At 38.1% G+C, this 25,777-nt stretch overlaps 7 protein-coding genes across 7 annotated transcripts; 2 read left to right on the top strand and 5 right to left on the bottom strand.

Moving 5' to 3' along the window:
- Positions 1-878: 878 nt before the first annotated feature.
- On the bottom strand, positions 879-5,758 carry EAF01_003613 (uncharacterized protein; the record flags this gene model as incomplete). Its single annotated transcript, XM_038911867.1, has 2 exons — positions 879-5,549; positions 5,720-5,758. The coding sequence occupies 2 exons, from the start codon at positions 5,756-5,758 to the stop codon at positions 879-881; spliced, it is 4,710 nt and encodes a 1,569-aa protein (XP_038773102.1).
- Positions 5,759-8,173: 2,415 nt separating this feature from the next.
- EAF01_003612 (uncharacterized protein) lies at positions 8,174-9,447 on the top strand (the record flags this gene model as incomplete). Its single annotated transcript, XM_038911866.1, has 3 exons — positions 8,174-8,181; positions 8,352-8,675; positions 9,129-9,447. The coding sequence occupies 3 exons, from the start codon at positions 8,174-8,176 to the stop codon at positions 9,445-9,447; spliced, it is 651 nt and encodes a 216-aa protein (XP_038773101.1).
- A 1,540-nt stretch (positions 9,448-10,987) lies between these two features.
- Positions 10,988-11,680, bottom strand: EAF01_003611 (uncharacterized protein; the record flags this gene model as incomplete). The annotated part of the gene is made up of 1 exon (XM_038911865.1): positions 10,988-11,680. One exon carries the CDS (start codon positions 11,678-11,680, stop codon positions 10,988-10,990), a length of 693 nt encoding a protein of 230 aa, XP_038773100.1.
- A 781-nt stretch (positions 11,681-12,461) lies between these two features.
- Positions 12,462-12,957, top strand: EAF01_003610 (uncharacterized protein; the record flags this gene model as incomplete). The annotated part of the gene is made up of 2 exons (XM_038911864.1): positions 12,462-12,596; positions 12,664-12,957. The coding sequence occupies 2 exons, from the start codon at positions 12,462-12,464 to the stop codon at positions 12,955-12,957; spliced, it is 429 nt and encodes a 142-aa protein (XP_038773099.1).
- An 824-nt stretch (positions 12,958-13,781) lies between these two features.
- EAF01_003609 (uncharacterized protein) lies at positions 13,782-14,799 on the bottom strand (the record flags this gene model as incomplete). The annotated part of the gene is given in 3 exon segments (XM_038911863.1): positions 13,782-14,084; positions 14,098-14,665; positions 14,747-14,799. The coding sequence occupies 3 exon segments, from the start codon at positions 14,797-14,799 to the stop codon at positions 13,782-13,784; spliced, it is 924 nt and encodes a 307-aa protein (XP_038773098.1).
- Positions 14,800-22,560: 7,761 nt separating this feature from the next.
- On the bottom strand, positions 22,561-23,682 carry EAF01_003608 (uncharacterized protein; the record flags this gene model as incomplete). The annotated part of the gene is made up of 1 exon (XM_038911862.1): positions 22,561-23,682. The coding sequence occupies one exon, from the start codon at positions 23,680-23,682 to the stop codon at positions 22,561-22,563; it is 1,122 nt and encodes a 373-aa protein (XP_038773097.1).
- A 3-nt stretch (positions 23,683-23,685) lies between these two features.
- Positions 23,686-24,159, bottom strand: EAF01_003607 (uncharacterized protein; the record flags this gene model as incomplete). Its single annotated transcript, XM_038911861.1, has 1 exon — positions 23,686-24,159. One exon carries the CDS (start codon positions 24,157-24,159, stop codon positions 23,686-23,688), a length of 474 nt encoding a protein of 157 aa, XP_038773096.1.
- Between the last annotated feature and the right edge of the window lie 1,618 nt (positions 24,160-25,777).

Here is a 25,777-nt window from a genome sequence, read left to right as displayed (position 1 = left end):
CCCTCATCTAATTAATCTCAATCTCAATCTCAATCTTGCACTCCAACTCATAGCCCAAAATACAATCAATCAATCAATACATTCCTCTACTTCCCTTCCCTTCCCTTCCCTTCTTCACCTCCCCAAGCCTCTCCCCAACCCCTCTCTAAGAATTTCTTCCATCAATAGCTACTACACATCCACATCCACACCCTCTCGCCCCACCTCACCTCACCTTACTTCCCACCCCCTCCCCTCCCCTCCCCTCTCGCTTCGTTTTGTTTCGCCTAGCTTTCCTACTCCGCCACTTCACCACTTCACCACTTCACCACCCCATCATTTCACTATTCCCCTAATTTCTTATTCTCTTCCGTAGCGCACTCATTCTGCATGTTCCTTTTGTTCCATTTGTTCATTTTACATTCACTGTATTCACTACATATATCATATATTATACACCATTATCTATTATCTATTATCATCACATTTCCTCAAATCACCATCCTCTCATTTCCCATCTCATTTCCCATCTCATCCCCTCCATCCCCCTCAAAAACCACTAAAACCAAACAAACAAACCACACCAAAACTCCAATCATCATAAAATGAAGAGTGAGAAAAAAAAAACATCGATAATTAAAATTGTACATAAATTCTACAATCCCTCCCCCTCCCCAGAAACCAAACAAACATGCTTTTATGTCTACATGTTTCCCAATCCAGATCCCTCCTCCCATCCATTCATCCATCCACCCCATTCAATCCATTGGTATCTATTCCCCCTCCAATCCGTCAATCCCCAACCCACCAATGAAGTAACAAAGGAAAGATATAAAATCAAGAGCAATACATGTACAAATTCCATATACCCATTAATTAACCACTACCGCCACCATTTCCTAATCCTCCAACCTAAACATCTTCCTCAAAACCTGAAACTTCTTCTTTTTCCTCGGATTTCCCCCTTGCCCCATGACATCCACATCACTCAACCCCGTAGCCGTAAATCTTCGATTCCCAACCTCTGGTCTCCCATTCAATTCCGCAACAATCTCTTTATTTTCACCTCCTACAATTCCCCCTCCCGTATCTGCAGAAAAAGGTCTTCCCTCCTCAAAAGGTACTTTGATTCCCGTGTCATTAGCCAAAGGCCAAGATCCACTATTCTGCCTGGGATTCTTTTTCAAAACTCTGGGAGAATCAGCTTTACCACGAGTTTCCGGCCGCTTAATAGCTTCAAGATCCTCCTTACTTCTCTCCAAATGTGTATCTCTCCTCGCTGGACTTTCTCCATTATATTTCCTCACTTTACTATTCGGATCTTGTTTTTTCCTAAACATAGATAAAATACTTCCACGTTGAGCATTCTGTGGTCTAGGAGGAGTAATTGGTGTGATTTGTCCATTTCCGACCTTGATTGTTCCACGACCTGAACCCGATCTCTGTAAATTTCCAGATGCTGCTGTCGTATTTCGAGATGATGGTCTATTACCGTTTAGTTTAGTTTTATTTAAACTCTTAGCTGTGGCAGGTCGACTCTCATCATCACTATCTGGAAGATCAGAAGAATCTCCATCTTGATACCCTATAGGTTTTGGTATACTTCGAACTGGTGTACCACGTGATGAAATTGGTCGTGCGACTATAGGGGCTATAGGTGTGGGTTCATCATCATCACTTGAATCCCCAAAACGACTTCTAAATCCAGCACGAGGTTCATCTTCATCACTAGAATCAGCAAATCGACTTGATCGTTGAGTTGACTTTTGTTTTGGAGCTGGTCTAGCTGATGAACTTCTACCGAATCCAGGCATTCTGATGGGAGATTTTGCTCGAGCAGTAGAATCATTAGATCCTCTTAGAGAACTTCGCATGGTTCCTCGCATGGTAACTGCAGGGGGCCCACCAGGTGATGATGATCGAAGACTGAATCGACTTGAGTTGAGAGGAGATTGTTGACGACCATTTGATGATACATCACTTTCACGACGCATAGAGCATCTCATACTTATTCCATCTGTTGCAGGTCTAGCACGTTTGAAACTAGTGTCACTATCTCCAGATGATTTACGTCGTAGAGAAGTTGGTGCTACTGTTGCACCATTTCTTTGAGCATTAGGTGAAGTAGCAGTGGCAGCAGCACCCTGAATAAGTCGAAGTTGCCGGTTTACAGCTTGAGTGCTTGCTTGAGTCTCAGCAGGAGGAAGAGAAACAGGCCTTTGTTTCTTTTGAAGTATCTCATTAGGTTGAGCTGTTCCATTCTGGGTCGCCCCCTTGGTCGAACCAGATCCTCTCATAGATTGTCTGATGTGAACAACTGATTCCGCGTGAGGAGGTCCCGCTCTCATAGATGATCGCATAGTTGTCTGACCGTGAGTAATGGAGCCTGCCTTTAATCCTGGTTGAATCATGTAGCTTCTCTCCGTATTTGGTTGTTTTTGAACTTGTGGAAATGGCGATGCTTGCATTGTTTGCATAATAGGAGAAGTAGGCGATTGTATCGTTACTGATTTCTTTTTTGCTTTCTTTGGCTTTGGGGTTGGCGTCGCTTCTTCCTTTTCTTCTTCATCTGCTACCTTAAATGCATCTAGCTCCAATTGCTTCTTTCTGTCCACTGACAAATTCTTCCAATATTGCTGAGCTTTTTCCCATCCTTCTTCTGGATCTGGTTCACTCGACTTTCTTTGCAATTGGCTAGACATATATGCTCGCTCTTTCGCCAATTTGGTTCTTGGGCTATCCGGCTCAGATGCTAAGATAGCAGTTGCCGACACAGGACTTTCTACCACAGCATCCAAAGACATGAAGCCACCATCATCTGGTGCCTCAAACTCTTCAGCAGCATCACTATATATACTATCATTTTCAGATCCCTCCGACTCTTCAGAAATTGGTGCAGGATGAGCTTCCGAACTCGTTCTTGTACTATTATCAAATTCGGATAAGTTTGAGGGACCACTTGTTGCATTTGCTTTTTCGAAAGTAGGTGAGATAGCTGTGCCAATAACACCATTCTCAGTAGCAGTATGAAGAACCTCATCCTGCGTTTGATCCAGATGACTCGAAGTAGAGCTTCCTGAACCTCTGTACCCACCAGGCATGTCCAACCATTCTCTTGATTGTGTGCCTTCTGGAGTGGGAGTGGGCATCTGAACAGCAATTTCCGGAATATCTTCATTCAATTCTTGATCCTCAAATTGATCTTTCGTTGGACTTGCCAATTCTCGATATGTATCAGCATGTCCATCTTCTGGTCCAACTCTTACACTATCACTTCTAGCAATGCCAATAGCACTATTGTCTAAGCTATAAGTACTGCTAGCGTCTGAAATTTCCCCAGTCCCTTCCAAAGATGTCACATCAGGAGGTAGTGGCTCACGAGATTTTGAAATATTTGCTGCATTTTTCGAAGTAGCATCATGAGCGATTAATGAACCAGCGACGTGATCATTTGATTGTCCCATGGGGGATTCCAATACATTCCCCGTATGAGAAGTGAACAATGGTGATGTAGGAGAAGTGACAGGAGCAATAGTAGGTACTTGCTCTGGTGGTCTGACTAGAACTCGTTCCTCTGTCTCTCGATGAGTCTTTCTCTCCCTCACACTTCCAAAAGATGGAAGAGCTGGCCGTGGTTTCATAACTTCATCGTCATCTTCATCTGTAACGTGTATATCCTTCTTTTTCCCACGACCAATATTGAACCAGCCACGCTTTACTTGCGGACTCGGAACCATTGGTGAATTCGAAGGCAAGGTTGTCGATTGACCCAATACAACATTGTTTCCCTCATCAAAGCTAACTCTGTTTGCTTTCTTTCTTGGCTGTTCCTCATCATTAGAAACCTCACTAAGTCGAAGGGACCCTCCGTCAGATGGTGGTCCTCTAGGTTCAATTGAAGACATGGAAGAATGTTTCAAGGCTGACTTTCGCGGAGATACCGATCTTGCAGGTGGCTGATGTCTAACCGTCAAGGTTTCGGGGGTTGCCATAAAGTGTGGAGTTCTCGCAGGACTCACGGATTGAACACGACCACCACGAGGAGATTCTTCATTTAACGAAGGGGCGGCAACAGACGTCATTGGAGGTTGGCTTGCAGATCTGGTATGCTGGCGTTCTTGCGCATAATTTGCTGACGATTGCGCTCGACCATGTCCCCTACCAGCAGATGACCGAGGCAAAAGAGATGGTGATGTAGTTCTTGTAGGTTCAATACGATCCTCCAAAAAGCCTACATTTCCAGAGCGCAATGGCGAATCATCTTCTGTCTCCTCTCTTTCTCTATCCTCACGCACAACTGATGGCTTTTTCGCTAAGATGGCACCTGCTCGAGTTTTATAGCCATGTGATGGTACGTCACTGTCATCGGCAGATGAATTTGGTAGAATCGATGCCTGGTCACTATCAGAATCGGCGACAATAACACGCTTCTTTTTCTTTTTTGGTGGAGATGTCACTGCAAGAGGATTTTGCTGAGGATTTGATTCTGAGACAGGTACAGATTGGGGATTTTCCCGAGAAGTTTCGGTTTGTGCGGGGGGTAATTTCGGTATGTTATTAGGCTTTGGTATAGGTTGTGATATGGGCTGCTGGGCGGACTGTGATACGGGTTGTTGGATAGATTTTGATACAGATTGTTGGGTGAATTGTGGCGGTGGTACGAATTGCTGGGAAGGTTGTGATATCGGTTGTTGTGTGCTCGATGCATTTGATGCCCTTTCCATTGCATCCAGCGCGGTCCCCTTTAGCCTCCCACCCACTGACCCAGCTGCTAGATGAGTACCTTGTGCAGGCGGATTTCGTTTCTTCTTCTTAACTGGAGCATTAGCAATTCCATTCAATCTTTGCTCGATGGCTAGAATGTCCGCTAGCGGTAAGAAACGTCTGGTATTTGGATCGTATACTAGATTTTGGTTATGTGGCGAAACAATCCTTGGGCTTGCACTTAAGCTTGGAGAACATGTTAGCCGTCTTTGTTCAGGAGACATTGGCCTTGTACTCGTAGGGTAGGAAAAATTGACGGACCCTCTACTCTCCCCATTCATCTCAGATACACTGGATAAACTTGGGTTTCTTGGACCCGACCCACGCGATGCTGTCGCTGATGGTCCAAGACTCGAACCTCTCCCACCAGCTTTATTTGGAGGTGGTGATGCGATTCTCAATCCAGGTGCATCCATACTTGCGGATCTCCGTGACGTCTTCTTACCAGCCTTTGTGATATTCTGCGGAATTGCCGGTACCGGCGGCGCATCATATGCACTTGGAACTGGTGACGATTCCCGAAAAGTTCGTTCAGTCATCGAACCGGAACTTCCTCTTCTCACAAGGGTCGAACCTGGTGGACCGCGTACGGAACCACCTACAGAACTTCCCGCCGAAGAGGTTGAACCGTTTCTCCGAATTGTTCTTTTGGTTTGAATATCTGCCACGGAAGTAGGTGTTGTTGGTCTGGATCGTAATGCGGCAGCTGCAGCCGCGGAAGACAAGGAAGTATTTGATGCTTGAGAAGATAGAAATGCCTGTGCCGCGGCGGTCGCGGCAGATGCGTTGACGTTTGAATTTACTGGCTGTAGAAATAAACTTGTTAGCATTTACTACGAATGTGGCTGCATGTACTCGAGTACTCCATTTCATGCAAAGATCTCCCCGGAAGCCAATTGCGATTGAGCTGTCGCGCAACCTGAAAAGAATCGAAGAAATGTTGGAATGGAACGTAGTACAATGAAATCTGACATACCGGATTCGAAACCGCTCTTCTCCTTCTATTTCCAAACATATTGATTGTCGTAGGCCTAATCGCCTGTTGAGCCTCTGCCAACTATGGGCTCATGAGGATGTTATCGCATTGAAAAAAAATAATGTAGGAAATGGAAAAGGATGAAGAGATTCTGATGACTATTTTTCCCTTTCCGTAAGATAACAATACAGGAATATGACGATCCCCCGTCACGCCAATTCACTAATTCGATGATGACTGGGTGATGTAGGCGAATGAAATTTGGAATGATAACTGGGGTGTTTGGATATCCCTTGAACAACTGTTTGGTTGAATGGAAGTTGTGGCTGATGATGCTTGTGTGCAGAAGAAATAGTGGGTTATGGAGTTTCTCTTCTTGGTTGATGGTGGTAGATCAGGATCCAAGAGCTTTCGAATGGAGTAACTCTGATGCTCGAAAATGGAGTCCAGATTAAAGTCGGTGGATACAATTCAGAAGATGGATGCATCAAAAATGCCAGTGAGTGAAGATCCGATCATGGAAAGGTTGGGAAGGATATTAGATAGTGGTAGAACGTTTGATGGGGGGTTTGTATGAGGTGAAGTGAAGGAAGTGTGGAACTTTGGAGAAAGACAAGTGAGGTCTAGATAAAGTTATGTACTCAGTCAGTACTCAGTCGGTATATTTTGAAGAGCCGAAATGAGAATGGTTCTAATGCAATATAGCTATTTTCATAAGATGCACCAAATGAGGTTTTTGTTCATAAAATTCACACAAGGCAAGGCGGAGAGAGGGGGAGATGAAGATGGAGATGGAGATGAAGAGACAAGAGGCTGTGAAGATATCAATGTTAATTCTAAGTTTACTGTCAAAACACCAACACATAGTAGTAAGTAGGTGTAAAGTAGGTACCTAGACCTATCTCTTTCATCATTCAATTCAATTCAATTCAATTCAATCCAATCCAATCATTTAACTTCTTCATCGTGGCAGCTCGAGAGCGAAAAGCCGGATAATGAATGCGTATGAGTAAATAAAACCTAGGTGCCAAAAGTTTCCCTTGACCTTGGGATTATGAGTTTAGACGCACCGCATGCAATTAAATTCCAAAATCTACCTAGTAATCATAATAAAAGTACTAACGAGTAATGAGTAATAAGTAATAAGTAATAAGCAATAAGTACTCCACTCTCCTTTTCCTCCTTACGAGTAACGATATCAGTTAAAGATACAAGTACTCATTGATCTTATTAAATGAGTTTTCATCGTAAACACTTGAGTGCGCACTTATTTACATAAGAAACGGAGTAGGTAGGTGGTAGTATTTACATGATTCACAGGCTCAAAGTTTAAAAGTTTATATACAACTTGGTTCCTTGTTATTTGCCAGGAATTTGAATGATTACCAGGTAGGTACTTGAGTATTGAGTTGGGCTAACAAAGAGCACATACACATACACATACACATACACATACACACAAGAAAGGCCTTGGGAAAGAGTTGGAATGGTGGGAACTTGGAAGTCTAAGGGTCTAATCCGGTATTCTGGGTACCTACCTACCTAGTAATACTCGAGTAGAAACCCAGGTAGTAATTGAAAGCTTTGGGAGAATGTTACCCCAAAGACCAGCCAGCCACCATAATCCAGCCAGACAAACTTTCAAACCCCACGAACCTTGAAATCCCACGATACCCTTCCTCTTCACACCTACCTAGGCATGTTTTCAATCGCACATCAGAAACAACCACTGCTTTAAATAGACACCTCCAATGTACCACACAATCCAATACAATCCAACACAATCCAACACAATCCAACACAATATTAAGTTTGACTCCAAGTTCAAAACAAAGTTCAAATTGCGAAAGAGATCTTTTCCCATAAAACAATCCATCACCTAGAGTGACAGAGCACCAAATCCCCATTCATTACCTATCTAGCATTCATGGATCCCTTCAGTTTGTAGATCAATTTAATATCTCTAGCTAAGCCACACTTCGAAAGGACTAGACTTGAGCTATGGGCCCGGTCCGGTACGGTATATCAAATACCCAGGTCCGCCATGTATGATGACGTAGATGGGATACCGATAAGTACTGAGGGACGGGTAGATTTCAGTATAGAGACAGACAGTGAAGTTATCATATTGTGTTTAATAGATGATTTCCTTTCATCGATTTCGCTATACATTTATACATACGTACGTAGGCGAGGTAGGTATATTAATCAATACTTATATTTACCATGCATTCATATATCCAACATACCTCCCACAATTGAATAACATTACAGAAGGTCAATACAAAGATCTCTTACTCACAGGTATCTATGCATCTCTCTGTAGATCATTTCTCCGCAATTAATTCATATACTGTAATAACGTGATTGGAAAATCTGACTTGTGGAGATGTGGAGATCTTGTGAATCGAGGGGCAAGAACTGAGATGAGTACTTAGTATACATACCTAGGACATGGATGAGTGTTTTATTGTATATCCCAAATAATCTCTAACTCACATATCCATCTCCCTACTGATCCCCAATCAAAAAAATGTCCACCACCCCCTCTAATCCCCTCCCTCCCCTCCCTCCCCTCCCTCTCCCCCCAGGCATAACTTCCCTCTACCTCCGCACCCCCACCCTAACCCAGCTCCCCCTCCCACCCCCTTATCCTCCTCCTCCACGGCTTCCCCGAACTCTCCTTCTCCTATCGCCACATCCTCCCTTCCCTCTCCTCCCTCGGCCACCACGTCGTCGCCCCCGATCAACGCGGCGCAGGCCGCACCACCGGCCACGACACCCGTTCTTTCTCCGCTGTCGATCTCCACACTACTACTATCTCTCGTCTCGTCACTGATATGGTGTTGTTAGTCCACGCGCTGGGCCATAAAGATGTAGCGTGTGTAATAGGACATGATTTTGGGGCGGTGATCGCGGGCTGGTGTGGAGTTATGAGACCAGATTTATTTAAATCGTAGGACTCCCTGTTTTCTTTGCGTGTTTGCGTGTTTGTGCAACGATCTTCGATTGACTTTTAGGAGCTGCGGTGTGGGCAAGTAAGTGAGTAAGTAAGTACTTGCTTGCTTACGTGCTTTGTTTATGGGGGCAAGCCCCCAAACCCCCATAGCTCGCTACGCTCGATCGAAGTGTAATGTTCTGCCTCCACGGCAGTGGCTCCCGGAGGGCCAGCGGAGCGTCATTTCATGGAATTCTCTTCACACTTTTTTCCCCTTTTCATTTACATCCTTCCTTTTCCCCCATTCACTCATAATTCTATCACATTTCCTAAAATAAATATTAACACCCACCCAGCATCATCCTTCTCTCCCACCCCTTCAAAGGTCCCCCTCTCCTCCCCAGTTCCACTTCCACTTCCACCACTCCCACCCCCGCCCCCACCGAAGACATCCACACCTCCCTCTCCCAGCTCCCCACCCCCTTCAAACACTACGGAACCTACTTCTCCACCCCGCAAGCCTCCACCGACCTCTCCACCTTCCTCCGCGGCTTACTTCTACCTCAAATCCGGACACTGGAGCGGCAACACCCCTCACCCCTTACCCTCCTTTTCCGCCACCGAACTCCAACATCTCCCTCCCTACTACATCATGCCCCTGCACTCCTCCATGCGCGAAGTCATCCAAACCCACATGCGCCCCATCCCCCCCAGCTCTCTCACCCAGCTAGAAACCTGGCTCCCAGACTCCGATCTCGCCGTCTACGCCTCCGAATATGCACGCACCTGATTCCAAGGAATGTTGAATTGGTACCGCGTGATCACATCTCCGCATTACTCACAAGAACTAGAGCTTTTCGCGGGAAGAACTTTAGATGTACCAATGCTGTTTATCAGTGGAGAAAAAGATTGGGGAATGTATCAGGAACCGGGGGTATTGGAAGTGATGGGAGAGAGATGCACGAGGTTTAAGGGGATCAAGGTGGTGTCCGGAGCAGGCCATTGGGTTATGCAGGAGAAACCGGAGGAGGTGGTGGGGATTGTGGAGAGATTTTTGGGGGAGGTGAAGAGAGAAGGGATGAGTTATTGAGCTTGGGGAATGGATGGTTGAGATGTTTCCGAATATGTAAGATATATACTTAGTATCCTATATCTTTAATAAATCCCACGCATATTTTCATTTATCCAACCATCCAACCAAAACTTCCAAGTTACAAGTAAGATCTATGCAACCATTCGATCTCCCGGGTCCCGAGAAATCTACGTTGCAATTGAGACTACCTTAGAACCCCATCCTCATGTGTAGGTATCGCAAAAATGATACAGGACGTGAGATCTGAACTATTCTTCATCTATATATCTATTTCGTATTTACAGTTATAGATGTTACTGATAAGGTTTTCCATAGTCCGAATCAGTCTAAAAATACATGGTTTTGGATATCTAAAAGCAATTAAAGATTTGAAAATAGTCTGGTATTCTAATCAAGTTTGAATCTTTTGAATCTTTGGAGGTATTAATTAAATGATTAACAATAATAATCAATAAAATGAGTTTATCCTTAATACTTTTTTTAATATACATGAAATGTTGCCATATGATGCTATTATAAATTTTTACCTCACATGCATATCTAATCAAAGCTAGATACTTTCATTTACACCCTCATGATATTGTATCGATGGATTTCTGGGGTGTTTGATAGGTGTATGTATTTGAGAAAGCTATCTACAGTCTAGGAAGCTAGTCTAGGAAGCTGATCCAGTTCTATTCAGTCCCATGGATATTCATTGTCCTTGTAACCATGAATCAAGAGTTCCCTTGCTAGGTAACTGAGATAATCCAGTGTCGTTTGACAGACGTGATGTCTATCCTAGACGGTCTGTGATGTGGAATGATGTGGGTTGACGGTGATCTAGAGATGTATTCCAGGAAACCTTCCTATAGAAAACATCAGGAACGGTGTAGGCAATGGAAAATCTTGCTGTGAGACCTGGAGAATTGGGAGACTGGAACACGAACTAGCCTAGAGACTCGTTTCGTAGCTTGACATATGTGTATGTGTATGCTCTGAGAGCGTCGGTTCCATTGCTTCGGTGGAGATGATAACACCAGAATTCGTCTAAAGAGTCCATGAGCAGTGTGATCTTATTCTCCCAATGCAATCCCTAGTTCGTGTATCTCCGCATATTCGTAAATTCGTAGAGACTTTGAGTGAAGTTTTCTCACGCCTGGTGAATTTTGGACATAGATCTTGATACCGCAGGACCTTCGTTAAAGATAACCCCCACTCTCATCAATCGATCGCATTCATCTCATCAACCTTCTTCTCATATAATGCACATCTGCACATTCGGTTTACAGTCCGTCCATTGATGGAACCCATGTTCCACCTCCCACTTCACCATCGAAACATACCACTGACATTGCGCAATCTCTCTATCCATTGTCTGCCCCTCGATCAACATCCTTCCTCCCCATACATCTCTAGTCCTCGCCCTCATATTATTAGCCTCATCCTCTTCTCCATTGTTCAATTCGACGTCAGATTTCTTCAAAACAAATGTCAAATTCCTCAATCCATGTAAATATTTAATCTCCGCCAAAGCATCAAATCGAAATAATCGCATAATTTCCCATAAATGTACATTGATCTCCACCCTCTCAATCAAATCCTTCTGCGCACAAGTCTGAAAATCCGTAGCCAAATCTCCGATAGGTGAACATTCTTCGTTGTCAAAACGAAGTGTATCGAGGGCGAAATTTATATATATAGTGGAGTTGTAAGAGGGGTTAAGGTAGAGGAGAGAATAGTGCTCGAGAAATAGAGTTCGCGTTTCGGAAGAGATAGATAGGAGGACGGAAGTGGAAACAGAAGTGTAATAGGATTTGTGGATTCGAGAGCAGCGGATTGGAAGGGTACGAGGACCGGGAAGGAGGTTGGACCAGATTTTCAGACGCAGTTCGGAAGGAAGAGTAAGGAATGAGGTGGGAGTTCTAGGAGTAAATGCGGTGGTGATCATGATTCTTGATGTGTGTAAGAACTGCGGAGCTGGAAAATGTGAGACAGACAAGTTGTAATTCCACAGTTCAAGAAATATTTGATTCTGATGATTATTGCAGTCTATCGAATACAAATTGCGATTCTTTGTGGTGAGTGTAGGTTGCTAATGTAAGTATATATGTTGTGATTGTATTTGTTTAGGTTCAGATATTCATCAGTGTTGTTGTCATTCGGGATGATGTCGTAAGTAGCTGGAGGTGGTCATGGACATGGTAGTGGCGGGTGCTTTTTAGCGTGAAGCCTAAAAGTTAGCGGTATATTACCCTGGAAAAAGACTTGGCATTTATTATCATTACCTATCGTTAGTCACATTGAGTATCATATATCATATGAAGCACTACCAGTGATTGTATCTTAAATCGTTGGCCATTTATTACCTAGGAAGAAACCCTTCATACAGTTGGGATATCTCACATATATTATCAACTTATAGTCTTCCTCCTCCTTGTCACATTAGAACCATCCTGTGTTCATACGCTGAGACAGGAGTATGATCAACAACAGAACATACGGCTTGATGTAACTCATATACCATGCACCGGTACCCCGAAATATACTTCATATAGATGTCGTCTGAACTATGACGTAAATCCAGCTGGAATGGTCTCAAATACTGGGTGAAATATCAGATGCTAGTGCGGGTCATCATGATGCAAGTGACGGCCCTCGCCTAGCATCAGATGACTTATTCAGTTATCTTTCATTAGTCACGGGGCAAGATACGTATCCATCATTCAAAGATGCTAAAAGGTTATATACCTCCTCTGATGTTTGTCGATTCTGAGATGCTCCGAGCAATACATCTAATTTCTGAACTTCCAAAACACCAAAACACCAACCCTCCAAACCGCGTGTCATCAGCCATATGCCAACTGGTAATTCCATAACTCCAAAAATCCAATTCTCATCCTACTCCAAGACATCATAGACTAACAAATCCAGGAACTAAACCATCTCCACGAGGACCAAGATATTGTTCCACCCAGTCCAGCAGATGCATTTACTCGAGCTCATCGTTCTATCTCTCCCAAGAATGCTCAACTCCATCCTTATTATTCGTCACTTCTTCCCGCCTCAGTACCGGTAACTTCATCTTCATCCCCAGATATGCAAAGTGGACTTCGACCCACTTTATGGGGTTCTGCAATCGAATCCCTTGACGTGTATATTTACAATCATTCCAAGCTGATGCATCATTCCCAAGGATGTCCTCTATACTTAAAGGCTTTCCAGTAGAGGAAACATCATGTTGATTCTGAAGGCTCCTTACATATTTATCAAAAGCTTCACATCTCGATATATCTGCGCCAACAAGTCCCACAGCCTTCGCATCCCAAACCCCTTCTCTTCTTCCTCTAGCATCCTTCAATATCTGTATTCTTCTTGTTTTATTATCTTAACCGGACATTACACACCACGACGAAAAGCTGAGGTAGAATGCCGCATCCGAAAATGAATGATTTGACAAATGCTGGATGATTGACTATGGCTCTGAAACTGGTGATAATCTCGGAATACACTGGAATTAAAAGTTTGAGTACTTCTTTATCATTATTCTCATTTTCGAATTGAGAAAACAATTGGATAGCTTTAGGAGGTGGGGAGTGAAGATGAATTGTATGAGTCGATATTCAGTCGAGAATAGTATGATGACAAGAAGACGATTTGTAGCGCTAAACATTGACAGCGCAAGATTCCGTCAGGTACAAACTCGCTATGATCTTTTGGGTCTGTATCAATTCGAGATTGGAAGATATCAAAAACTGGTTGGAACGCGGATGTCCAGGATCTCAGTTCTTTTGTTAAAGGAGGCTCAGAGGCTTCAGATATGGTATATTGGGAAATGCTTGTCAGTGAGGGCACAATTGAGCCGGAAACTTTGTCCAGGAAAGGTCGGAATATGATGTTGTCCAAAGAAAGTTTTGCTTTCTCGAGGGACGTAAAGATGGTTGGGATTGGTAAAGCTTCGAAAAAATCCGGGGAAACGAGAGGAATGACGTCGCATGAAGATTAGGAAACACCAATCCACTAGACAACATGTCTGTTAGTGAATTACGCTTCTATTCGAATAGTATAGAAGATGAAGGTCGGGTTAGAATGACCCAAGTTATACATGCATTTGCGGGATGCGCATCAAGACGAGCAAATGGTCCAACTACTTCATGCTCGAGGATATGCGGTGCGGGACTAAAATCAATATGGGTAGTAGTATCCGTCTGGCTGGAGATCCAATTGTACATGAGATCTATTGTCGTTCTGACATTTCTCATGGCAAGTCGAACATCCCCATGAAAAATTTGAAAAGAAAACATGAGTAGAGGGGAGGTGAGGGGAGGTGAGGGTAGTGCGAATACAAGACTCGCCTCGAGAGGTTACTTTCTGTAATTCTTTGAGAGCCTTTTCGTATTGTTGAAGTGCATGACGATGATGAAAGTCAACGTCCGAGGAGGAATTTGAAGACCTAAATTTACATGCTCTATCCAGAGCAGCGATGGCTATGGCGCAATGAAAGATAGATGGTTCTTCCAGACACGCATGCCTCACTATTTCATACCAAAGTGGTGATTTGCGGCCATCCGCAAGGCAATTTATAGTTTCGCATTGAAATATTTGAGAGTATATTGCTTCTTGCTCTCCAAGGAGTGTAATTCGAAATGAAAATGGTAGAGACTTGGGTACCAATATTCTTTGTGATGACTGCTTAGTCTCTGTTCGAGGAAAAACTCTCCTTGGATTCGTTGGTGGCTGAAAACTAAAGCTCTTGCGTTCATCATATCCATCACACATACAGCCAAATTTCTTGCATCTCTGACAGCCCGGCTTTGCTCCATCGCATTTTACACCTCGAATCCTACGTTTGAAGTTTCTGTCAGTTCCGAAGACTTGTTTAGTGTTGACACGGAAGTGTAAATTTCTCAGTTGACGTTGCATTCGATCCTCGGAACTGATCCAATTATGAAATCAGATTTATACCAAAGTATAATTGCGACGAACTAGTACAATATATGCACACTGGATCATTCACCCAATTGCAGTTTTTGCAGCCGGTACGCGAACGAGATCCAGTGCTTCTGACATTTTTCTTTCTGGGGGTACTTTGATTCATTGTAGGTAAGGGCACTCTAAATTAGCATCTGCTAATTGAAATGTCGCCGAAGAAATTTGTGGAAACGAACAGACAAACAAACACAAGCAAAGCTGGTCCAAGAATGAAGCTTTCCAAAATAATGAATGTTGAAACTCCAGCTCGATACGAGCACACTTGCTACATACATATCTCAACCATGCTAACATGACGAATTGATAGCAGTTGGTGCTCGCTGTCACCATCTGAGCTAGAGCCACCAAGTGCTCATAAAGGGCGTCTCGTATAAAACTAACTGCAAAGGGAAACAGAGAGCAATTAGGCTGATTGACATAAGCTTTCGAGGTCTGCTCCGCAAACCTAGGGACCGTTAGAACGATCGAGCCCGAGCAATATTTACCTCACTTTGTTGTGTCAACCCGCAATCATGGCTATAGAGCGCAGGATACCTTGTTGTATGCATATTGTCGGTTGACATGAAGAAAACTCCCTCTTTACTTAGAGATGTTCGATTTACCTTATGTAATTTTAATCCGACAGAAGACCATCCTTTGCTTGACACACTTACGGTTCTAGGAAAGCTAAACATTCTTTTGAAGGACCATGTCTTTCTCGAATCGCTGATACGCTTGATCGTGAGAATTTGAGGATCTCACCCCGAAATCGGCAGTACTCTTATTTCTCACGTACCATTTCGACCACAGTCAGCCGCACTAAGAAATATGGGATGCTACTTTACCATTTGAAGTTGGTCACCCGCGTTGATCAAGAATCTTAGATCAAGAGTGCCAACCAGAAGTTTCACGTGGAAATCAAGGGTTGAAATTAAAAACTTTTCATATCACTTTTCTACATGCCAATTTTAGCTCGGAATCCGACAGACGCCCCGGTAATCTCAGGGCGGAGTTTTCGGGTATTACAACAACCGAGTTTTGTTTCGAGAAAGAGTCGCGCTATTATTCACCTGACAGTTGAACTTCCAGAAGTATTGGAGACTTTGGATCATTAGTGACAGTCTGGTCTGAGTTGCCTTGGAATGAACAAGGTTCGCTCACCTCATCATGAGCTTTATATATGAAGGATTATCATGGATATCAAAAAATTATACAGATATTATCATCTCAAGTGGAGAATCGGGGCTTAAAACGGTCGGTGCGGTCCACAAATCCACTTATCTACCGGATGCTGACGAGCTCCGGTCTTCATGTGCATATATATCCTTAAAATAATATGAGCCAACTTTCGAATTCCGAATAGAGTTACCCATTCAACACAGTTTCATGTAGTTTAGATGAAGCTAAGCGAAAGCAACAGCATAGATGCGACTAATTTTCTTACAAAAGCCACCAAGGGGCCTATCTTGGCACCCTACCCTGTGGCGTGAGAAAAAGGTTATATCCCGAAATGTGTTGTTGACAACGATCAGAGCTGCAGATAACATTTTTTCCACGTCAGATCAGATCACATCACTTGAAGTGCCATTTTACACTCGAGGCACCTCGCATATTTTCTACTATAATTGAAAACCACACAAGTAGGTAGCCACCAAGCAATTTTGGGTTCTTTTAACTCTCCTCCGCGGAGAATATTTAAGCCACGGCTAGATTCACTGCATGGTATTATGAAGATACCACACAGAAGGATTTTACTGTCTTGGACCATAGCTGTCCTAGCCACTACTAGAACTTCTAATCAATTTCCTAAGTACTTGACATTGATCTCTCTGGATATAACAACAACGAAAGTAGAAAAACCTTCAAAGTAGTCAATAGTCCCACGTCTTTCCTTCAAATTCATGCTCACTCATTTTCAGGAACCAAAATTTTGCTTCAAAGCTTGATATTCAATTAATTGATTCCTATTGATAGTTTTACAAAATCTCTAGTAGTGATCCCTTTTGATAGATGACCTGATTATCCACCCTCGAACAATTATCTAAGTCTGAAGTTCTGCTCGGCCCCGAAAGCTTCAACAGGGGGGCATCTCGCTAAGCCTTATCATGGAGCCCGTGTTTACATGAACAGAAAAACAGGAGGAACTTGTTAAACACAACAATACATTAACTAAATACCGCGATAAACCAATAACATATAAAGCATTTCTATCCAATAATATCAAACAAAAGCTAGACGCTTATCTGTTCAGAAAAAATGTCAAATACACTCCGCAATGATATGAAGTACAACGTCTGTAGCCCCTGCAAGAAGAAAAGCAATGCTTGTATGAATTCGACATCAACCCAGTGAAAGTGGCATTGCTAATAAGGTAGCCGCACTCTTTACACGCCTTAATATAACTCCCTATCAAGACCGATTTGACTAATTGTGTGTATCAAAAGTGGGATGGAGAGAGTTTCTCGAAGATATCTCATGAAACATGAAGCCAGATTGCTATCGTAACCGTCATCAAAACTGTAAGCAGTCAGCACCAAAAATTCTCGATCCAAGGGCCCATGCTATACAGAATTTTGAATTAGTAGCTAGTATGAAACCTTTCAGTTGTCTAACTAATCAAGTGGGAATATGCCACAAAGGAGCCAGGCTTATGGCCTAGCTGAGGATTACAGCTTGCTCCAGAGTACAATGGAAATACGGTCTAATAATACCTATTCGTTCGACATTGTTCTAAAAAAAAATCCGGTACCATATATGTTTGGTCCAAGCATCCAACACTTAGGAACTCGGGGACGATGCTTTTTTAGTCCCAATCAGAGTATCGAAACACCAATGTAGCAATTGGCTTTACAGTACGTGAAGATAATCATTTAAGCGATACGAAAATAGATACTGAGACCATAAGCTTGAAGTGTAGAGGTTAAGACAAATTAATAGGTCAGTAAGAGCCAATGACTCAGCACCATTACTTACCTACCTACTATTGCTGTTTGATCTCGGCATTATAATGGAATATTTGACCAAATTTGGTGATATACTTGAAGAATCTCTCAGTGATATGTATATCGATGTCGGACAATTTGTCAGTATCTGATTTCAAGTCGGAAGTTGTGAGATTCTATAATAAGTATACTAAGTCACTTATTAACATCTTATTAATTAAGAAATCTATTGATGACTAATATACACACAAAATGATTTTGTATTATAAAATTGTATTATTATATTACTATATTATTATATTATTATATTTCCTATCAAATTAATTTATAATGGAATAGAATATAATGAAATCATATGAGAGATTATTGATAAAGTAGACTGAATTGATTAATTACAAGTACAGAACTAGAACCTCCTCATCGTACAGATTTCGATTTCCCCGCTAAAATCATTAATTTTTCAGCTCTTAAGACTCTTGTTTCTTTACTAAAGCTTTATATAAAATGATAAAAAGAATTTAAAATCGATTCAGAATTGTTTTAATTATATATAAAAAAGCAAGTTTATTTTTAAATATTTTATTTATAAAGTTATAAGCTATTAAAGATAAGAATTATAAAATTTTCAAAAAAATCGCTTCTTATGTATAGGAAAAGCATTACAAGTTAGAATTTTTTAATTTTTTAATTTCAAATCTATATAATTTATAAATGAAACAATTAAAAGTAAACGGTATTTTTTTTTAACAAAGAATAGTATTAATTGCTTATTTTGAAGTTTTGAAAATAAAATTCCTTAAATTGAAAAACTTATCAACTTTTTTAATTATATAGAAAGACATGACTTGAAATGATTTAAATTATATGTTTATAAATTTTTAATAAATTATATTGTATTTTAATAGAGATATTGATAAGCTGAAAAAGTACTTTTTGATGTAAAAGAGTAGTCGAAAATAGGAGTGACTAGAAAGCTGAGTATCTGACTTATATATAACTTTTCTACTTACATATAGAGTATATATATGAGGTAAAGCGTGATATGTAATGTCACGCCCCTAGTCACATGTTCCAACAGAGATCGATTATCAAATAGAAATTATATTTTTTAAACTTGAAGGAGTTCAATTAGATATTTATAAAAAATATAACCTTCTATAATATATTATTGAAATATATAACATAGTTTATCAGTATATAGCTTATATTAACATATAGCCTACTTTTATCTTAATTTATACCTTTCTTTTTTAATATATATTTTATTAACAATTTATTATGAATTTAAATAATCAAAAATGTTAGAAGTTGTGATACGTGCGCTTAACTACTATATATATATCACTTCTACTTCATAATTAGATTTTATTTTAATACGATTAATCTATATAGTTAATAATATATACATTCTATTAGTCTACTTCTTTATTATAAATAGATTATAAGCCTAATAGCTCTATAATAAAACTAAGATTGAAAGCTTTTTAAATAATTTACATTATTAAAGTAAGGATTAATAATAAAAAGCTTTTATATAATACAACATTAATATATAAAATATATATAGTAAATAGATTACTAAATAATAATAGCAAAATAACTATTTACATTATACCCTTTCCTTAAATAAAAAAACTACAAATTATTATTGAAAAGACTATTTATTTCAACTTGATATTAAAAAGGATTATTAATTATATAATATTTGATATCATTTCAAAAATCATTACTTATAAATCAAAATTCATTATTTTCAATTACTTTATTTTAAAAAGAATTTCTTTCTTCAAACATTAATATATTTAAAATTGAGATAGTATAATTTAAATAATTCCTTTTTCATTTTTTCATTTTATTATTAAATTATATTTAAATTATTGATATAAGTTTTTTACTTATAAAACTTCAAAATAAACGAAGATATTAAATTCAAGGATTATTTTAAATGTATTTCTTTTTTTATTTAAAAGAATTATGAATATTAGATTTGTTAAATAAGAATTTAATTTTAAGGAAAAGATTAGTTCTATATATGTGAAAAGATATTATATAAATATATATGGATTATAATAACTAATAATTTAATTTAGGATTTCGAAGAACTTTAAGTCTTCAATAACAATAACAATATTATTATGAAGATTTGACTTAATATTAACAAAAAGGTTATCTTTTTTAAAGATGATATTAGTATATTATTTTGTATTTGTTATTTATTATTTAATAATAATGAAATTTTAATGAAAGAATAAATATAACAAAAAAACTTTGAGATTATCTAATTATTAAATATTCCAAAATCAATAATATTATAGTAAACAAATATCTCCTCAAAATCAAAACCTTTTCTTTTCAATTTAACAATACCCCTAATATAATTATTATAAATGCCTAAGACAAGCTCAAAGATCTTTAATAAAAGCTTTTATTTATAAACATTTCAGTTAATACTTTATATATAAATAAATCACTTTTTCAAAACCTAATTTTATTTTTCCCTAATAAATACAAAGTCATTATTGATATAATCTATATTGTTAGTTTTATTTTAAATATTAATAATAAAATTAAATATTTATAGGTTAAAAAGATAGAAATATAAAACTTTAGAAATTTAATATATTTTGTAAAAAAAAAGAAATTTATTTTATTTTATTATCAATATAAAATTAGTACAATGTTACGGGAGTGTTACGGGAGCTGCCTCTAGGGTCACGTGGAAGTGTCTAGAGATCTCTCGAGGTGGTTTAGACTAGACTTCAAGTAGGAATTCAATAAGGTTGTAACTGGTTGCAATTCTCGTAACTATAGTAATGAAACTAATGATTGTTCTTGAGCACGAAGCTCTACATTGTAATGAAATCTGTTCTCTTATATAGACCTTCCTGCTCTGCAGAACCTACAGTTCTGTCTTGTCTGGATCCTCTGGATCCTATGGATCTAGATGTTTATTCTTCGATCCCCTAGATCCTCTAGGTCCATCACGTGACTTCCTGACCATGTGACGCGGTATATTGGATGCCGTCGTAACAGGGAGCTACCTCTAGGGTTATGTAGAAGTGGCTAGAGATTTTTAAGATGGTTTAGATTAAATTTCAAATAGAAATTTAATAAGATTAATAATTGATTGTAATTTTCATAATTATAGTAATGAAACTAATAATTGTTCTTGAGTATAAAACTTTACATTATAATAAAACTTATTCTTTTATATAAATCTTCATTCTCTGTTATATTCCTTAGGACCTTCTTATAGGCTGGATCGCTATGGACCTCACTGCGCTTCAGGAGCGCTACAGCTCCTTAACGCTTTGTTACCTGCTCATAGTCATGTGACGCGGTACTTCGCAAGGACCGTTGTAATATATAAGTTTGAAAATCGATATATTTATTATTACTTATAAACTTTATAACAAATCTAATTATTTAATTTTAAAATAATTCTAGTTCTATTACATTAAGTATTTCTTGAAATTCGATTTAAAATATAAATAAAAGAGAAAACAATTTATCTTTTTATTATAAAAAATAAAAAGTATAGGGAGTATAAGGCTTATATTATTAAATCAAACTTCGATAATATTGAAAATATTGTTGATAATAAATTTGATTTTGAACATTATTATTTTATTAAAGAAAGTATTAATAAAGTATTCTTATTATAATAGTATATTGATATTAATACTACCTTATATATATCTAATCAATATTCTCTTTTCAGAAGTTTAACTTATATTTTATAATAAAGAATAATAATTGATGGGAAAGCTATATATTTGAATGAATGAGGGATAGTGGATATAATGTATAAAGATGGAATAAGGATATTATTAGTTAGGATGCTATATATATCTAAATTAAAGATCAATCTGCTTTTAATTAAGAGAATTTGTAAGATAGGATTTAAGAATATATTTAGTCTCAAGGAAATATATTTCATATTAGAAAATGATAAGAATAATAAGATTATTAAAGTTATAATAAAAGATGGGATATATATTATTTTATATATGAAATTAGGATATAAAGATTTTATATTCTTTATACTCTTTATAGAGATTATTGATAATATAAAAGGGGAAGTCGAAGAATTAATTATAATAAAGAAGGAAAGATATCTTATTTAATATAGACACTTTAATTATTTCAGTTCTAATAAAATTAGAAATTTGTATAAAGTTATTATACTTTAGAGATTTATTAAGGTCTTTTTAATTCGTAATATTTGTAAAGTATGTGTTTTTATAAAAATGATTAATAGAATCTTAAGCTAATTAAGTATATGAAAATCTAAAAAATTAGAATTAATTCATTTCAATATTGCTAACTCTTTTCCAAAATTTATTTAAGGATATAGATATTTTCTCCTTATTATTGATAGTACTATAAGAATAAATTAGATTATTCTATTGAAGTAGAAAAACAATATAATATTCTTATTGAAAGTTTGGAAATAAGAAATTGAACTTGTTATAAATATAGTTATAATTACTACTAGAATTGATAATATATTAAAACTCTTTCAAGTCATTTGGAAATAAAAGGTTGATATACGATTAGAGGTTATAGTAATTATATCATCTTATCAAAATAATTCAGTCGAATATAATATATGTATTATAAAAGCTAATATAAAAGCAATATTAAAAGAAGCTTATTTACTATTAAAGTTTTAAAACGAAGTGTTACGATGGATCAAGTAACAGGCTGTAGAATCACCAACTTATAGGCTATAATGGTATTATAGGCCTCGGTGATTCAACTACAGTATACCGGGGGATACTAGGCACCTAAGGACACCTTAGGCATGTATATAGTATTAGTTATAAGTCAACTACCCCACTTTCCGACCACCCCCTGTTTCCGACCACCTAAAAAATTCATATTATCTACACTTAAAACTTTAATAACTCAATAACTATTGAACTTCAATGAAATCGCCTGTAGAATCACTTTCTATAGCACTAGAGCTATCATCTACCTCATCTTCACGATCTCCAGCTTCAATTTGTGTACGCCTTATAGCTCTAATCCCTGCGAACTTCGAATTTGGAGATACCACAACCTTTCGCCTTTTTCTAGGTAATGCTTCATCTAATTGATATTCTAGCTTTCTAATCTTATTCTCTGCCTCTAAGAGTTCATAATCCTTAGCATCGAATCCTTTTATAATCTTGCGAAATAGTAATCTTCGTGTTGGCAAATCGATCTCCTTCTCTTGAATCATTATATCTCTATATTTTCTGATATCGGCTCCTTTTTGAGGGGTTTTCCATTGAATAAACGATGAATATATATTCCATTGAAGAATAGGATCATCATCAGATTCAGGATTAAGTGATAAAACCTCTCTATTGCTATTTTCAAGCAAAAGTCGACTCATAAGAGGTTTAGCCATATTTTTGGGCCAAAGACCACTAGCTTGCCACCCAGACTTGATATTTTGAATAGTTAAACCTTCTATTCTAGCCTTCTGATAGCAAGAAAGGAAATTGCGCTTTCCAATTGGTGAGGAATCGGATAATAGACTTAATTTATTAAGTTCGATTCGATATGCACTTTTTAGGGGTGAGAACACAGATAAATCGAGTGGTTGTAGTACGTGTGACGTATGTGGTGGGAGAAATAAGAGATATATGTTGTTATTAAAGCATTCTAACATAAATGCTGTAGTTTCATGGCTTCCGTGTCCGTCCAAAATGAGGAGTCTTGAATTTTCCGGCTGAATAGGGGTAGTTTGAGGGATATAGATCTTTTTCAGCCATTCTAAAGCTGTAGCATCTGTAGTCCATCCATTTTCTGTAGCGGTAAAGTTCCAATCCTTGAATAGAGTCAAATCTGTTGGAAACCATTGTTGTTGAACTGATTTTCCCTTATATATTACAAGGGGAGTAATGCTTTTTCCATTGGCTGAAATGCATTCTATAAAAGAGGTCCAAATTCGAGATCCAGGTTGCTTTTTTTGAATAAATCTTCGATCAGTGCTTCCTACTACTAGTCCATTAAGACCCTGACCCTCCATTATACCTGCTTCATCCATATTCTATCTGTTGGCCGGCTTAATAGCCTTGATTTCAGGGATTGCGAGGTTCCGGAACCACTTCTTAATAATATCAGATGTAGCACCTGAAACTCGTGCAGAATCGATTTGATGTTGCTTCTTAGTTCCAATATTAGGATGCCTTCGAAAAAAGCTATGTATCCATTTCTTTCCAAGTGAGGGATCCTCCCCTCGTACAATAAGGAGGTGCTCTGCCATCTCTCTGATTTGACGATGTGTAGGGCTAGTACCAAGAGCTTCCTGTACTAATATCCATTCTGCTAGTCGATTCTCCTGAATTGGAGATAACTTTTGAAGTATTTGGGCGCCTTTTTGATGCGAAACTCCACCATATATTCGATCGTGAAGTGTGGTACGTGGAACACCATAATCCAAGCTAGCTCTTCGTATGCTTGCTCCATTTGTAATCGCTCTAAGAGCCTCTGCGATATCTTCTTCGGTATATCTATTCTTCATATCACAATTATAATAATATCAAAATTTCAAATCAATTGATTAAAGCGTTGTTGAGTTATTCAAAGTATAAATTTTATAATTACTCAAAGCGGTGTGGTTTTTGAGGTGGTCGAAAAGAGGGGGTGGTCGGAAAGTGGGGTAGTTGACTTAGAATACACTGAATTATAGGACGTGGTTTTTAGGATAGTAGGGTTTTAGGAAGAATAAGTAATACAGGGCACAGTAAGCAAGAAAGGTCTTGCTAGGATTAGTAAGCTTTTAAGGGATTAGCCCTAGGATAGGAAATAAGATAGGATAATAAGACTCACGGGACTAGTGTTATGTGATGGACTGTCTCATTAGTTTCATCGATTATTATCAATGGGATCAATAGAATCTCATTACTTCTACTATTCTTAATAAATAGGATTGGTGGGATAGTAGAGTGTAAAGGTTTATATAAAGGAAAGAGTTTCTTTATATGTAGAGCTTTATGTTTAAGAACAATTATTAGTTTCATTATTATAGTTATAAGAATTGCAACCAATTACAACCTTATTGAATTCCTATTTGAAGTTTAGTTTAAATCATTTCGAGAGAACTCTAGACACTTTCACATAACCCTAGAAGCAGCTTCTGTAACATTTTGAGCACCTTTTCTATTTCAAATACCAATTTGATAAATCATTGCTAAATATAGTAACCAGAAATATCGCTATAGGTCAACCTGTACCAATAGTAGACACCAACAATATCGAGATAGCTGATACTCTATAGGAGATTATTATTAATAAAACCCTTAAGATCGCCTTACCAGACAAATATTAAGGTAGTTGATAGGAACTCGACACTTTCCTTTTGTAACTAGAAATCTACTTTCGATTTAATAAGGATAAGTTTATAGCTATAGAATCTAAGAGTATGTAGACTACATCCTATCTTAAAGGAGAAGTAAGTAAGTGGATTCAATTATATTTGTAAGATTATTTCGAGTATAACAAATAAGATTGTATATAATCTACTTAAACAATCTTCAATAGTTTTGAAGGATTTAAAACAGAGATTCATAGAATCTTTGGAAACTCTAATAAACTAAAGGTAGTGAAAGATAAGATTTTCAATCTTAAACAGATAGAATCAATATTGAAATATACTACAGAATTTCGAAAATATATAAAAACAATCAAATAGAATAAAACCGCTATCATGAGTTATTATTGTAAAGAACTCAAACCAAAAGTCAGACTAGAGTTAGAAAGATCTATCGAAAGTATAGACTTGAACAATCTAATCCAGGACTTCATCGAATCAAATGATTGTCTTTACTAATATCAACAAGGTCAAAGATTATACAAACCTTAAGGAAATCAAAAGCAAAAGCATTACTACAAGAATAAGGGAAAATCATATTACAATCTATAAAGTTATAGGGACTTTATAGAACTAAACACTATATACTACAAAAAGGGGAATAATAATTTAGAAAAGAAATGAAAACAGGAAAACAACTTATACTTTGAATATGGAAAAGCAGGGCACCGGGCAGCGGATTATCGAAGTAAGAAGATAAGGAAAAGGAAAAGCAACTTTAAACCCAAGTTTAATAAAGGCCAACTTAATACTACCTTTATATCCCAAG

The sequence above is a fragment of the Botrytis porri genome, assembly GCF_014898465.1.
Source record: "Botrytis porri strain MUCL 3234 chromosome Unknown BPOR_004, whole genome shotgun sequence".
Lineage (NCBI taxonomy): Eukaryota > Fungi > Ascomycota > Leotiomycetes > Helotiales > Sclerotiniaceae > Botrytis > Botrytis porri.
The sequence above is the reverse complement of the archived record's forward strand: the minus strand, read 5'-3'. Positions and strand labels throughout refer to the sequence as shown.